The 14,227-nt window shown below is 57.8% G+C and overlaps 1 protein-coding gene across 1 annotated transcript; it reads right to left on the minus strand.

Annotated features, from left to right (window-relative positions):
• Positions 1-11,159: 11,159 nt before the first annotated feature.
• LOC119969903 (putative per-hexamer repeat protein 5) lies at positions 11,160-13,016 on the minus strand. The gene has a single exon (XM_038803879.1). The coding sequence runs from the start codon at positions 13,014-13,016 to the stop codon at positions 11,160-11,162; it is 1,857 nt and encodes a 618-aa protein (XP_038659807.1).
• Positions 13,017-14,227: the final 1,211 nt, after the last annotated feature.

Here is a 14,227-nt window from a genome sequence, read left to right on the forward strand (position 1 = left end):
CCTGTTCAGATACACACAGGGAGAATTCAGAATGTCCAAAATTACCTAACAGCTTGTCTTTTGGGACTTGTGGGAGGAAACCAGAGCACCCAGAGGAAACCCACACAGACACGGGGAGAACATGAGGGCCAAGTGGGTTTTAAAGTCTGTCTTAAAAGAGGAAAGAGGGAAAAAAGGTAGCAGGGAGGGAAGTTTACAGAGGAAATCCCAGAGCTTAAGGCTTTGGCTGCCAATGGTGGAATGATTAAAATCAGAAATGTTCAAGAAGCCAGAATTCGGCAAACACTGATAGTTGGGAGGTTTGGAGGAGATTACAAAGATAAGGAGCGACAAGGCCATGGAGGGAGTTATTGTATGTCAGTCATTACAAGGATGTTGGTATGGATTATACAATGGGCAGAGGTGTGGGTTCGTTCGCTCAAGTTTATGGAACTGGAAATGGGAGGCTGAGGCTGACTGGGAGCATGTTGCAATAGTCCAGAGATAGTAAAGTCATTCATGAGGGTTGAAGCAGCAGATGTTCTGGAGCAGGGGTGGAGTGGCATTCCCAACATGATGGAGCTGGAAATATGTAACAGTGATGATGCAATAATGCAGCTGGAAGCTTGAAAGATAAACTAGAACCCCAAGGTTAAGAATAGTATAATTCAATCTCAAACAGCTGTCAAGGAGAAGGATGAAATACAACATAGAATCATAGAATTTACAGTGCAGAAGGAGGCCATTAGGCCCATTGGGTCTACACCGGCTCTTGGAAAGAGCACCCTACTTAAGCCCACGCCTGCACCCTATCCCCATAACCCAATCACCCCACCGAACCTTTTTGGACACTAAGGGCAATTTAGCATAGCCAAACCACCTAACCTGCACATCTTTGGACTGTGGAAGGAAAAAAAACAGGGGGGGGGTCTGTGGTGAAGGGGGGGGAAGGCCGCACGCCGGCGGGTGCCAGGTCCCGGAGGGAGACCGTGTCCTGCCGACCGTCGGGGTACTCCACATACGCATACTGCGGGTTAGCGTGGAGTAACTGGACTTGTTCCACTGACGGGTCGGACTTGTGCACCCGCACATGCTTCCGGAGCAAGATGGGTCCGGGGGCGGCCAGCCACGTCGGGAGAGGGGATCCGGAGGACAACTTCCGTGGTAGGGTGAACGAAGCTTTCCGTGCTCCCGGAGTCCAACAGGCAGCCCGTCTCGTGGCCGTTGAGGTGGATCAGCGTTGTCGTTTTGGCGAGCGTGCGTGGACGTGACTGGTCGAGCTGAATGGCCGCGAGCCGTGGAGAAGATCCATAGTCATCATCGTCGTCTGAGTAGGTGCTGGTGGTGCCCAGGATCCGCACGTGGAGTCGGGATCCCAAGATGGCGGCGAGCAGGACCCTCGCGTGGAGCCGGGGCCCCAAGATGGTGGCGCCCAGGACCCGCACGTGGAGTCGGCGCCCCAAGATGGCGGCGCCCGCGGGGTCCTCGTGGTTGAGGGGGCGGAGTTAGCGGTGCCGGCGAGCCAACAGGAGCAGCTGGGAGCGGAGGCAGAGAGGCGCGCAGGCCAGGCGCAGGGGCCTGGGGGCGGCGAGGAGAGAGTTGCGCGGTGCGCTGGAGGGGCCCGGAGTAGAGAGAGAGGCGCGCAGGCTGGGCGTAGGGGCCCGGGGGCGGGGGGGGGGGGGGGGGGGGGGGGGGGAGAGATCGGCGCGGCATACTGGAGGGGCCCGGAAGAGAGTGAGAGAGGCGCGCAGGCCGGGTGCAGGGGCCCGGGGGCGGGGGGAGAGATCGGCGCGGCGTACTGGAGGGGCCAGCAAGGGCCCGGAGGGGGGGGGATCCCCGGTCACTGTGCTGTACAGCAGCGACCGTTTTGGCCTGGCAGACCGAGGAGAAGTGGCCCTTCTTCCCGCAGCTCTTACAGAGGGTGGAGCGGGCAGGGCAGCGCGGGCAAGGGTGTTTCACGAACCCACAAAAATAGCAGCGGGGCCCCGTGGACTTGTCGGGGTGTCCCGCGGCGCAGGCCTGAGGGAGGTCGGGAGCGGCGGATGGCGGTGGGGAAGAGTGCCAGGAGGCCCAGGGTGGTGCAGCGCAGCTGGGGACATAGGCGCGGGCGTTTCCATCGGCGACCTCCAGGGAGGTGGAGAGTGTCCATGCCTCAGTTAAGCTGAGGTCGTCTTTCTCCAGCATCCGCTGGCAGATAGCGGGGGACTGCATCCCAGCCACGTAAGCATCTCTGATCAGCAGTTCCATGTGCTCCGCGGCTGAAACTTGGAGGCAGGAGCAATTCCTCCCCAGGATAGCGAGGGCCTGGTAAAATTGGTCTAATGACTCACCGGGGAGCTGTTGTCTGGTGGCCAGCAGATTGTCGGGCGAATACTCTGTTGACTGGTTTAAGAAACTGTCCATTCAGCTTAAGCATGGCTGCATCGTAATCTTTCTCCTCCTTGATCATCGCGTAGGCTGCCGTGCCCACGCTGGAGTGGAGGATGTAAAGCTTCTGTGCCATGGTGGGGGGGCTGGTTTCAGACTCCAGGTATCCTTCGAGACATGCCAGCCAATGTTGAAAAATTTCTGAAGCGTTCTGAGTTTGCGGGCTGATGCGGAGGCATTCGGGCTTGATCCGGAACTCCATCTTCAAAAATCTAGCTTATTAAATTGATGAACCATCAATCGAACGCGAGACGAGTTGCTGTACAAAAGTTAGGCTTTAATAAGCTAGAACTTAGCCCTGCGGTCGACTACAGTAAATAGACGACCACCGGGCGTTCTGTCTATTTATACCTCGATATGGAGGCATGGTTAACTCAGCCTCTCAACCAATCGGAGAGCCGTCACATGACTGGTCTCAACCGATCAGTCAAGAGGCACATGACCGACCAGGGCCAATGGTAAGCCTGTGTTCTGCACCAATGGCAGACAGCTATGCAAATCATACCACCACACTTCCATACTGTCGCGTTCGCCCTCTCCACCTGCCTGTTTCCCTGCAGCTTGTAGCTCGTAGTCCTGCTCGAGGCCATGTCCTTACTGAGCAGGTACTGACGCAGCTCATCGCTCATGAAAGAGGTGCCCCGGTCACTGTGGGCATATGCAAGGAAACCGAACAAGGTGAAAATGCTGTGCAGTGCCTTTATAACAGTGGCCGAGGTCATGTCGGGACGTGGGATAGCGAAGGGGAAGTGGGAGTACTCGTCAATGACGGTCAGGAAGTATATATTATGGTTGATGGACGGGATGGGCCCTTTGAAGTCGATACTGAGGCGCTCGAGGTGCCGGGAGGCCTTTAACAGGTGGGCCTTGTCTGGCCAGTAGAAGTGCGGTTTGCATTCTGCGCAGACTTGGCAATCCCTGGTCATGGCCCTGAGCTCTTCGGTGGAGTAGGGCAGATTGCGGGCCTTAATAAAGTGGATAAGCTGAGTGACCCCCGGGTGACAGAGTCAATGTGGATAGCCCGAAGTCGGTCATCGTACGTGCTGGCACATGTGCCGCATGTGCTGGGCTCGTTGAGCTCCCCAGGATGATACTTAATATCGTAAGTATAGATGGAGAGTTCGATTCTCCACCTCAAGATTTTGTCGTGTTTAATTTTGCCCGTTGTGCATTGTCGAACATAAAGGCTACCAACCATTGGTCGGTGACGAGGGTGAACCTCCCACCGGCTAGTTAGTGCCTCCAGTGCCGCACAGCTTCCACAATGGCTTGTGCTTCCTTCTCGACAGTGGAGTGTCGAGTCTCGGAGGCATCGTGGTCCTGCTGATCATGGCCGCAGATGGTGACATTGTCCAAGTATGGGTATGTAGCCCGCAACCCGCACTGGTCCACCATTCGGTCCATCGTTCCCTGGAAAACCGAGACCCCATTAGTGACGCCGAAAGGGACCCTGAGGAAGTGGAAGAGTCGGTTGGCTGCTTCAAAAGCAGTGTTGTGGCGCTTTTCCGGGTGGGTCGGGAGCTGGTGGTAGGCAGACCTCAGATCTACCATGGAGAACATCCGGTACTGTGTGATCCGGTTGACCATCTCCGCGATGCGGTGGAGGGACACGCATCAAGTTGCATGAACTGGTTAATGGTCTGGCTGTAGTCCACAACCATCCAATTCTTTTCCCCGGTCCTGACAACCACCACTTGTGCTTTCCATGGGCTGTTGCTGGCCTCGATGACCCCCTCCCTCAAGAGTCGCTGGACCTCTGACTCGATAAAAGCCATGTCTTGTGCACTGTATCGCCTGCTCCTGGTGGTGACGGGCTTACAGTCGGCGGTGAGTTCGCAAAGAGTGAAGGGGGGGTGACCTTAAGGGTCACGAGGTTACATACAGTGAGGGGGGGGTAGGGGTCCACCAAACTTTAGGGTCAAGCTTCGGTGACTGCATTGGAAGCCGAGTCCAAGCAGTCGGGGGGCGCAGAGGTGAGGGAGGTCATACAGTTTAAAATGGCCGTACTCAGTGCCCTATATCCAGAGGTTTGCGACACAGTACCCCGGATCTCTGCTGAATGGGATCCGGAGGCAAGGGAAATTGCCTGGGACATGGAGTAGATGTAGCGGGACCAACTCCTTACCGTGTCGGGGTGGACGAAGCTCTCTGTGCTTCCGGAGTCAAAAAGACAGGGGGCCTCGTGCTCATTGACCCGGACGGCCATCATCGAATTCTTCAGATGTTTTGGCCGTGACTGGTCGAGGGTGACTGCGCCAAGCTGCGGGTAGTCTGCGTGTTCGGAGGTATTGGGGTCACAAGATGGCGGCCCCCATGGGTCGCACATGTCGGCCTGAGTTGAAGATGGCGACCAAGATGGCCACCCCCATCGGTCGCACCTGTCGGTTGGTGTTGAAGATGGCGGCCAATATGGCCGCCCCCACGGGTCGCACGTGTCGGGCTGAGTTAAAGATGGCCCCTCCCCCACGAGCTGCATGAGGTGGATGACGCGTCTGAAAAGGGTGGTACCGACAGGCATGCAGCCACATTGTGGGGCCTGAGGGCCTGTGAGTCCGTGGATCAGGCCTGGTAAGCTTTTGACTTTGGGGCTTTGGATCGGGCCAAACAGACTCTGGCAAAATGTCCCTTTTTGCCGCAGTCGCTGCATGTCGCGCTGCGGGCTGTGTTGTCCTGCCCGCAGAAGTAGCACGACGGCTCCCCAGGCTGCACATGCAGCAGCGCGGCACAGACCTGAGATGTAGTCGGGTCTGGTGAAGGCCGTGTCTGTGGTGCCCACGAGGGGTTTGCTGGGTCTGCCGGAAACGCGCGGAGGCTATGGTAGGCCACCTCCAACCAGGTGGCTAGTTTTACCGTGTCCTGCAGATCAGTGGCCCCGTTTTCCAGCAGTCGCTGCCAGATGTAGTTAGACTGGACCCCAGCCACGTAGGTGTCCCGGATCATCAGTTTCATGCGCTCATTGGCCTTCACATCCCTGTAGTTGCAATTGCGGGCGAATAGTGTCGGGTTCTCTAGATACTCGTCCAGCGATTCCCTGGCGTGTTGACGGTGAGTAGTGAGGAAGTGCTGGGCGAACACTTCATTCACGGGCTTCATGAACTGTCTCTTTAGGATCGCGACAGCCGCTTCGTACGTGGCTGCATCCTCAATCATACCCGAGATTCGGTGGCTCACCCGGGCGTGGAGGAGACGCAGCTTGAGGGCATCGGAAGGTGGCGTTTCAAAGGAGTCGAGGTAGGCCTCAAAACAGCGGAGCCAGTGAGAGAATATTTCCTTAGCTTCTGCTGCTCGTGCGTCGAGTTCCACTTTATCAGGTTTCAGAGCGGCTTCCATAGTGATGTCATTGGATAATAAATTGATGGACCATCAATTCACTGCAAGACGATGAGAGCGAGTGAACATAGGCTTTATTATCCAAGAACTTGCCTGCCTGTAACTGCTGTAACAAGTGAGCGCCGCCCCCAGGCAGCCGGCCTATATACCATCCAGGGGGCGGAGCCAGAGGCGGAGCCCACCAGGGTTTCAGTACAATGCATGGAAGGAGATCATATTACCATTCCCTGGCCATAGGCCATAGTACTATACAGACAACTTACATTATGTGAATACATTCACCACACCCAGCCAACAGAAACAATATCTCGGTGTCTACTCCATAAAGCCCATTCAGAATCTTACATGTTCCGATGAGATCACCCCTCATTCTTCTAAGCTACAGAGAATACAAGCCAATTTACTCAACATTACATCACTGGCCAACCTTCTCATTCAAGTTCCAATCTAGTGAACCTTCACTGTACGCCTCCAATGCAAGTGGAGACCAAACCTGCATAGTCTATTCCAGATGTGGTCTCACCACACCCCTGTACAATCATGGCAAGGGTTCTTTATTCCTTCAATTCCTTTGCACTAGAGGCCAACATGCCATTTGTTTTCCTAATTGCTTGCTGTACCTGCATGTGAACTTTTTGTGTTCCTTGCACGAGCACACCCAAATTTCTCTTACCATCAACATTTACAAGTTTCGCACCTTTGAAAAATATTCCGATTTTCTATTCTGACAGCCAAAGTGAATAACGTCACATTTCCCAACATTATACTTCATCTACCACCTTGTTGCTAACTTACGTAGCATGCCTATGTCTCTTTGTAGCCTCCCTTTCTCCTCCTCACAGCTCACATTTCCACCTAGTTTTATATCATCAGCAAAATTAATTTCTGTCACTTCATGAGGCTCCAGTACTGATCCTTGCAGCACTCCACTAGTGACAGCCTGCCATTTGAAAATGGCCGGTTTATAATAATAATAATCTTTCTTATCACAAGTAGGCTTACGTTAACACTGCAATGAAGTTACTGTGAAAAGCCCCTAGTCGCCACATTCTGGCGCCTGTTCGGATACACGAAGGAGAATTCAGAATGTCCAAATTACCTAACAGCACGTCTTTTGGGACTTGTGGGAGGAAACCGGAGCACCCGGAGGAAACCCACGCAGACACAGGGAGAATGTGCAGACTCCACACAGACAGTGACCCAAGCTGGGAATCGAACCTGGGACCCTGGAGCTGTGACGCAACAGTGCTAACCACTGTGCTAACATGCCTACTCTTTGCACCCTGTTCAATAACCAATACTTTATCTAAGCTAATATATTACCCCCAATTCGACAAGGCCTTACATTGCTATTAACCTTTTGTGTGGTGCCGCATTGAATACATTTTGGAAATCTAGGTGCACTAAACCTATTGGTTCCCTTCACCTACCCTACTAGTCACACCCTCAAAAAATCCTATTAAATATGTCAAACAGGATTCCCTTTTGTAATTGGCCTGTATTTCTCTCTTCCCACTTTCTTCACAAGCCATGTTACACCTTTGCTAACTTCCAACTGATTTGGATCGCTCCTGGTTTTAAGGAATTTTAGAAAATCATAACCAGTGCCTCCACCATCTCTGCAGCTATCTCTTTTAGAATCCAAAGATGTGGGCCATCAGGCCCTAGGGATTTGTTGGATTTAATTCCCTTCAGTTTCTCTCATTATTTTTCTCTGTTGATGTTAATTATCTTAATTATCTTAATGATCCGACGCCATTCTGCAATTCTCCCAGACGGCGAGAACGGCGTCATCAAGGTCGGCGCCGTGCCTGCCAGAGAATCGCCCGAGGTACCAAGTATGGCGATTCTCCGGGCCCCCCGCTATTCAGCGACCTGGATGGGCCGAAGTCCTGACGGCGTGACCTGGGCTCACACCGTCGCTGTTCAGACCTGGTAAATGAATTCGTCAGCCAGTCGTGCTGGCTGGAGATGTGGAAGAAGGAGGTGAATGGCCGGCCTCACCGTGGCGTCCACGGCCGATGCTGGGGGTGGGGTGGAAGGGCCCTTGGAGTAGGATGCCTCAGTGGCCGGGAGGGGGAGGGTTTGGAGGAGGATGCCGCAATGCCCGGGGTGGGATGGGGGTGGAGGCAGGAGGAGGGGGTGGAGGCAGGAGGGGTTGGAGGCAGGAGGAAGGGGTGGAGGTAGGAGGAGGAGGTGGAGGTAGGAGGAGGGGGTGGAGGTAGGAGGAGGGGGTGGAGGTAGGAGGAGGGGGTGGAGGTAGGAGGAGGGGGTGGAGGTAGGAGGTGGGGGTGGAGGAAGGAGGTGGAGGTAGGAGGAGGGGGTGGAGGTAGGAGGAGGGGTGGAGGAAATGATGCCGCTGTGCTGTTGGGGGGGGGGGGTGAGGTCGGGCATAGTTACCCGTGGGAGCGACATGCCAGCCAGCCTGCCATGGCAGGATGGTGGTGAAGACACGCTTCCAAGTGCAGGTCACGTTGATGGGCCGAGGCAAGTGGCGCCTCAATGAGGAGGGACGGGGTTAAGTATGCGGTGGACAGAGACTGTGGGCAGGGCAAAGGTTGCATGTGTGTCAGCAGCAGTACAGGGCAGCCGGGGCACCCATGTATCCCATGGGCCCTGGCTATCGAGCTGTCAAAGCGCCATCGTTGAGCATGTTGTTGTCGTCTCTCCCTCCCAACACCCCCCCCCCCCCCCTCCCCCCACCCCCCACACCACATCGTTGGGCATGCGGAGGATGCTGAATCGGATCCTGATGGGACGCAGAGGGAGGAGCCAAGGTGGTGGTGCCAAGGCGCCGGAGGTGCCCCATGCAGCCTCTAGTGTATCGGGACCGCATGTCGTTCCAGGAGCTTCCAGATGCGGCATGCAGGAGGAGACTCCGATTGAGTCGGGAGACCGTGGCACATATATGACATCTCGTGGCACACCTGACACCACGTGGAACGGGGGGAGGACATGCTATCCTGGTGGCGATCAAGGTGACGGTTTCCCTTAATTTCTTTGCAACGGGGTCCTTCCAGGCACCGAATCTCACATGCATCAGTGCACCGGTGCACCCGGGCCGTCACCGAAGCCCTGTATGACATCGCAGACAGATACATTAATTTTCCAGAGGACCACGGCTGACCGGGCAGCGGGATTCGCCTCCGTGGCCAGTATGTCGATGGTCCAGGGGGTGATTGATGGGGTGCACGTTGGCATGCGTCCATCCTCCGACGTCAGGGACATTTTCCTGAACAGAAAGGGCAAATACTCTATGGAAATTCAGGTTGTCTGCGACCATCGCATGAAGATTATGCACGTGTGCGCCTAATACCCTGGCAGCGTGCATGCTGCCTTCATACTCGCTAATTCGTTTATCCCCGCTATTTTCGGAGGTCACCCCCCCCCTCCCCCCCCCGCCCCCGCCTGAGGGGCTGGTTGCTGGGCGACAGGGGTTATCTGTTGCGGTCGTGGCTGATGACACCTATATGGAGGCCACAGTCCGATGCGGAGACCCGCTATAATGAGGCCCATGCTGCAACCAGGGGTGTTGTGGAGAGGTGCTTTGGCCTCCTGAAGATGAGGTTTTGGTGCCTGGACCGCTCTGGAGGGGTCCTGCAGTACCACCCCGACAGGGTCGGGCGCATAGTTGTGCTCTGCTGCGTCTTGCACAACATTGCCCAGCAGAGGGGCGAGGTCCTGGAGGAGGATGCACAGGGGGAGAGTGATGAGGACGGCGCCTCTGAACATGAGGAGGAGGAGAAGGAGGATGAGAGGGGGCACAAACACGACCTGGGGGCGGGATATGGCCGGGAGGCTGCACGACGACACCGGTTAGGAGAGCGAGCACGCGACGCGTTGATCGCCGCACGTTTCACAAACTAGGGGGAGGGCATCGCTGAGCAAGGCACTCGCACCATGGAATGCGCACAACCGCACCACCCAGCACCCCCCACTTCCTACACCATCGCACAACCCTACTGCCCACACCACCATTTTCACAGCACCTTACACCTGCAGCACATCGGGAATGTTTTAACATAGTTGCTTGTGTCAGCGGGTGTGATGAGTGCCATGTTGAATGATGACAACCCGCTCTGCGACGACCTGTGAGCTCCGGATTGCTAGACAATGTCTGACTCATGGCCACAGCTACACCCTCCACCTCGGTGGTCCCTGTATGTGTCACAGACAACCCACCACATGGCCATGTGGGGCATCTGGCGTCGGTGTGTAGAGGGCAACGGAGTGTTGGGGGGGGGCGGGGGGTGAGAACATACACCCGGCCTCACCGTTGCACTGAACTGCGACCCCCAATGTCACTCGGTCCTCCTCACGACCCCTCAGGCACCGGATATAGAACAGAGGCATCTAGGTTTGGTGTTAGTGAATTTAATCGTGACATTCAAATACAAGAGCCCTAGCCCCTACAACTAAGCTGTGCCCTGCACCCATGCCAACTTACTATGTGTCTAACTTCTTGGCCTTATGGGCCCTACCACTACGTCTTGGTGTTTCCCCAGACGGTACAGCAGGAGTGGAGGTGGATTGCTGAGACTCCTGCCCTGCGACGTTGGTCCACTTCGGCGCGCATTTCCCGGGGTGACCCACCTTGGATGGGCCAGGCTGCTCAGCGGGCATGCTGGATAGCGTGGTGCCACCCTGCTCTGCCCGCTGCCCTCCAGATGCACCAGGGACGGAACGGGGAAGAGTCCGAGTGTTCCGGGACCTCCCTTGCTGGAGTCACCGGGATGGCCGCCAGAACCTCCTCCTCCCTTGGGGAGCCCGGTGGCCCCGAGCCTCACTATGGGACAGTGGTGCCCACGGAGACATGTGCCGTGGCACCACCGACACCTGGCGCTGCCAGTCCTGGAGGCCCGCTGTGGAATCAACCAGGTTCTGAACGTTCGCAGCGATGGAGCTACGGAGTGCGCAATCCCTGTGAGGCATTGCGCAAACCTCCCACTGCGATTCTGTGATGCCACCCAGCACGTGGCCAAGGCCGCCGATGCTCTCAGCGATGTCTTGCTGAGACTGGGCCAGACCCCAGAGCACGGCGGCAATGTCCAGTTTGCTCTGGCGCATGGCTGCCTGTGAGAGGGCAGCCATATCTGGGCCACGGATGACGTGTGCACATCGCCTTGTAGAACCTGACCCATTGCCGAAACCGTTGCACCCATTGCCTCCACCGCGGACGCCACCCGTGCGGTGGCGGCCTGGGTGGCAGCCATGACCGACACCAGTCCCTGCTCCTGGACACGGATGGACTCCTCCAACCGCGTCTGCAGTTGCTGGAAGACGGCCATTGTCCACTCCCAAGGTGTCCAAATGCATCCGGTCTGTGGGTGGGTCTTGTAGGTCCAGGAACCCGGGAACTGTCTGGGCAGCAGCTGTGTGCTGGTCCTGGGCTGCCCTCCGGCCGTCCAGCCCCTCGGCTGCTCCTACTGCTCTACCGGATTGGCTCTGTGGTGTGCACCAGTAAGTGAGCCCGATGCCTCATCAATTATGTGCCCAACCGAGGTGAGTGTATCTGCGATGATGGACATTGTGGGTGACAGCAGTGCCGCAAACACGAGTTCATCATCTGTGCCCAGATCTGGGGGCTCCTGGGTCGATCTTTGGACCGGCACTACTAGTCCACGGCCCACGTTAAGTGCCGTGTCCGGTATGTGCGTGGACTGTCTGGCCATCCTCTGTGCATCACTGTCCACAGTCCCCGTCCTCTCTCCGTCACTGTCCACAGTCCCCGTCCTCTCTCCGTCACTGTCCACAGTCCCCGTCCTCTCTCCGTCACCGTCCCCAGTCCCCGTCCTCTCTCCGTCACCGTCCCCAGTCCCCGTCCTCTCTCCGTCACCGTCCCCAGTCCCCGTCCTCTCTCCGTCACCGTCCCCAGTCCCCGTCCTCTCTCCGTCACTGTCCACAGTCCCCGTCCCCTCTCCGTCACTGTCCACAGTCCCCGTCCCCTCTCCGTCACTGTCCACAGTCCCCGTCCCCTCTCCGTCACTGTCCACAGTCCCCGTCCTCTCTCCGTCACTGTCCACAGTCCCCGTCCTCTCTCCGTCACCGTCCACAGTCCCCGTCCTCTCTCCGTCACCGTCCACAGTCCCCGTCCTCTCTCCGTCACCGTCCACAGTCCCCGTCCTCTCTCCGTCCCCGTCCACAGTCCCCGTCCTCCCTCCGTCCCCGTCCCCAGTCCCCGTCCTCTCTCCGTCCCCGTCCACAGTCCCCGTCCTCCCTCCGTCCCCGTCCCCAGTCCCCGTCCTCTCTCCGTCCCCGTCCCCAGTCCCCGTCCTCTCTCCGTCACTGTCCCCAGTCCCCGTCCTCTCTCCGTCACTGTCCACAGTCCCCGTCCTCTCTCCGTCACTGTCCACAGTCCCCGTCCTCTCTCCGTCACTGTCCACAGTCCCCGTCCCCTCTCCGTCACCGTCCCCAGTCCCCGTCCTCTCTCCGGCACTGTCCACAGTCCCCGTCCTCTCTCCGTCACCGTCCACAGTCCCCGTCCTCTCTCCGTCACCGTCCACAGTCCCCGTCCTCTCTCCGTCCCCGTCCACAGTCCCCGTCCTCCCTCCGTCCCCGTCCCCAGTCCCCGTCCTCTCTCCGTCCCCGTCCCCAGTCCCCGTCCTCTCTCCGTCACTGTCCCCAGTCCCCGTCCTCTCTCCGTCACTGTCCACAGTCCCCGTCCTCTCTCCGTCACTGTCCACAGTCCCCGTCCCCTCTCCGTCACCGTCCACAGTCCCCGTCCTCTCTCCGTCACCGTCCACAGTCCCCGTCCTCTCTCCGTCACCGTCCCCAGTCCCCGTCCTCTCTCCGGCACTGTCCACAGTCCCCGTCCTCTCTCCGTCCCTGTCCACAGTCCCCGTCCTCTCTCCGTCACTGTCCACAGTCCCCGTCCTCTCTCCGTCACTGTCCACAGTCCCCGTCCTCTCTCCGTCACTGTCCACAGTCCCCGTCCTCGCTCCGTCACTGTCCACAGTCCCCGTCCTCTCTCCGTCACTGACCACAGTCCCCGCCCTCTCTCCGTCACTGTCCACAGTCCCCGTCCTCTCTCCGTCACTGTCCACAGTCCCCGTCCTCTCTCCGTCACAGTCCACAGTCCCCGTCCTCTCTCCGTCACCGTCCACAGTCCCCGTCCTCTCTCCGTCACTGTCCACAGTCCCCGTCCTCTCTCCGTCACTGTCCACAGTCCCCGTCCTCTCTCCGTCACTGTCCACAGTCCCCGTCCTCTCTCCGTCACTGTCCCGGCTCGCGGCTCTCTCCTCGTCTGACTCACGGCCATCAGTGTCCTCTATGTCCGTCATCCCTTCGTCCCTGTCGTGTCTGTTCCTCCTCTGCGCGTCCCCCTCCAGTGCCATGGCTTCAGGGTAGGGCCCTCCTATCAGTCCTCCTTCCCCCCTCTGCCGTGCATCCGTGGGGACGGATGTGCTTGCATCTGAACGGCGGGGGCTTCTCCGCGACGCCCCTGGATGATCAGCATCAGAGTTAGGCGGTCACCATCAAGACGCGCGGATGTTGTCACCATTATGACTGGGTGGAGGGCCCTTGGCACCATGACATGGTGGCTCTCAGGAGGGTGTGTTGCCCATGTGGGTCGGGTACAACTTGGTACCCCCAACCCCACTGCGTCGGCAGTGGGGGGGGGGGCACGATACGTGATGGGGGGCTGGGGGAGGGGTAGGGCCCGAGGGGAACCCTCGGGGTACGTACCTGGCAGCCCTCATGAGGTCGTGGAGCTTCTTGCGGCACTGTTCTCCAGACCGGGGGGTGTGCCCTCCAGCGCTTACCACGGTGCCCACCTCACGCCAGCCACGCCTCACAGTGCTCACTGGTTGCCCGTGCCCACGTCTTGGACACAAGATGGCCCTGTGCTCTTCCACGGCGTCCAGCATCTTGTCCAGATCACTGTCCCTGAACCTGGGAGCGGCATGGCGGGGCTCAGCCATCTCCATCGGGCGGGTCCTCTGTGCGCGAATCGCGCACTTTAAATGACACGGCGCCACGTCATCCAGTCGTCGTGCAATGACGACGGCGCTCTGGCGCCACGCCCACCGCATTTCCTGTGGCCCCGCTGCTTGGCCCTTCACAGGGCCTGAATTGATCGTGCCCGAGGCCGTTTCACGGTGTCGTGAAACGCGACGGCTTTCACGACGCCGTGGACACTCTGCCTCATTATCGGAGAATCGCGCCCAAGATTATCGGAGATTCGCGCCCAAGATATTTCTTCAAAGTCTCAACCAGCACAGTGCGCTCGTTAGCATTGTTGCTTCACAGGGCCAGGATCCCAGTTCGATTCCTGGCTTGGGTCACTGTCTATGCAAAGTCTGTACATTCTCCCTGTGTCTGCGTGGGTTTCCTCCGGGTGCTCCGGTTTCCTCCCACAAGTCCCGAAAGACATGCTGTTAGGTAATTTGGACATTCCGAATTCTTCCTCCGTGTACCCGAACAGGTGCCAAAATATGGCGATCTGGGGCTTTTCATAGTAGCTTCACTGCATTGGTAATGTAAGCCTACT

The sequence above is a fragment of the Scyliorhinus canicula genome, chromosome 8 (genome assembly GCF_902713615.1).
Source record: "Scyliorhinus canicula chromosome 8, sScyCan1.1, whole genome shotgun sequence".
Taxonomy (NCBI): Eukaryota; Metazoa; Chordata; class Chondrichthyes; order Carcharhiniformes; family Scyliorhinidae; genus Scyliorhinus; species Scyliorhinus canicula.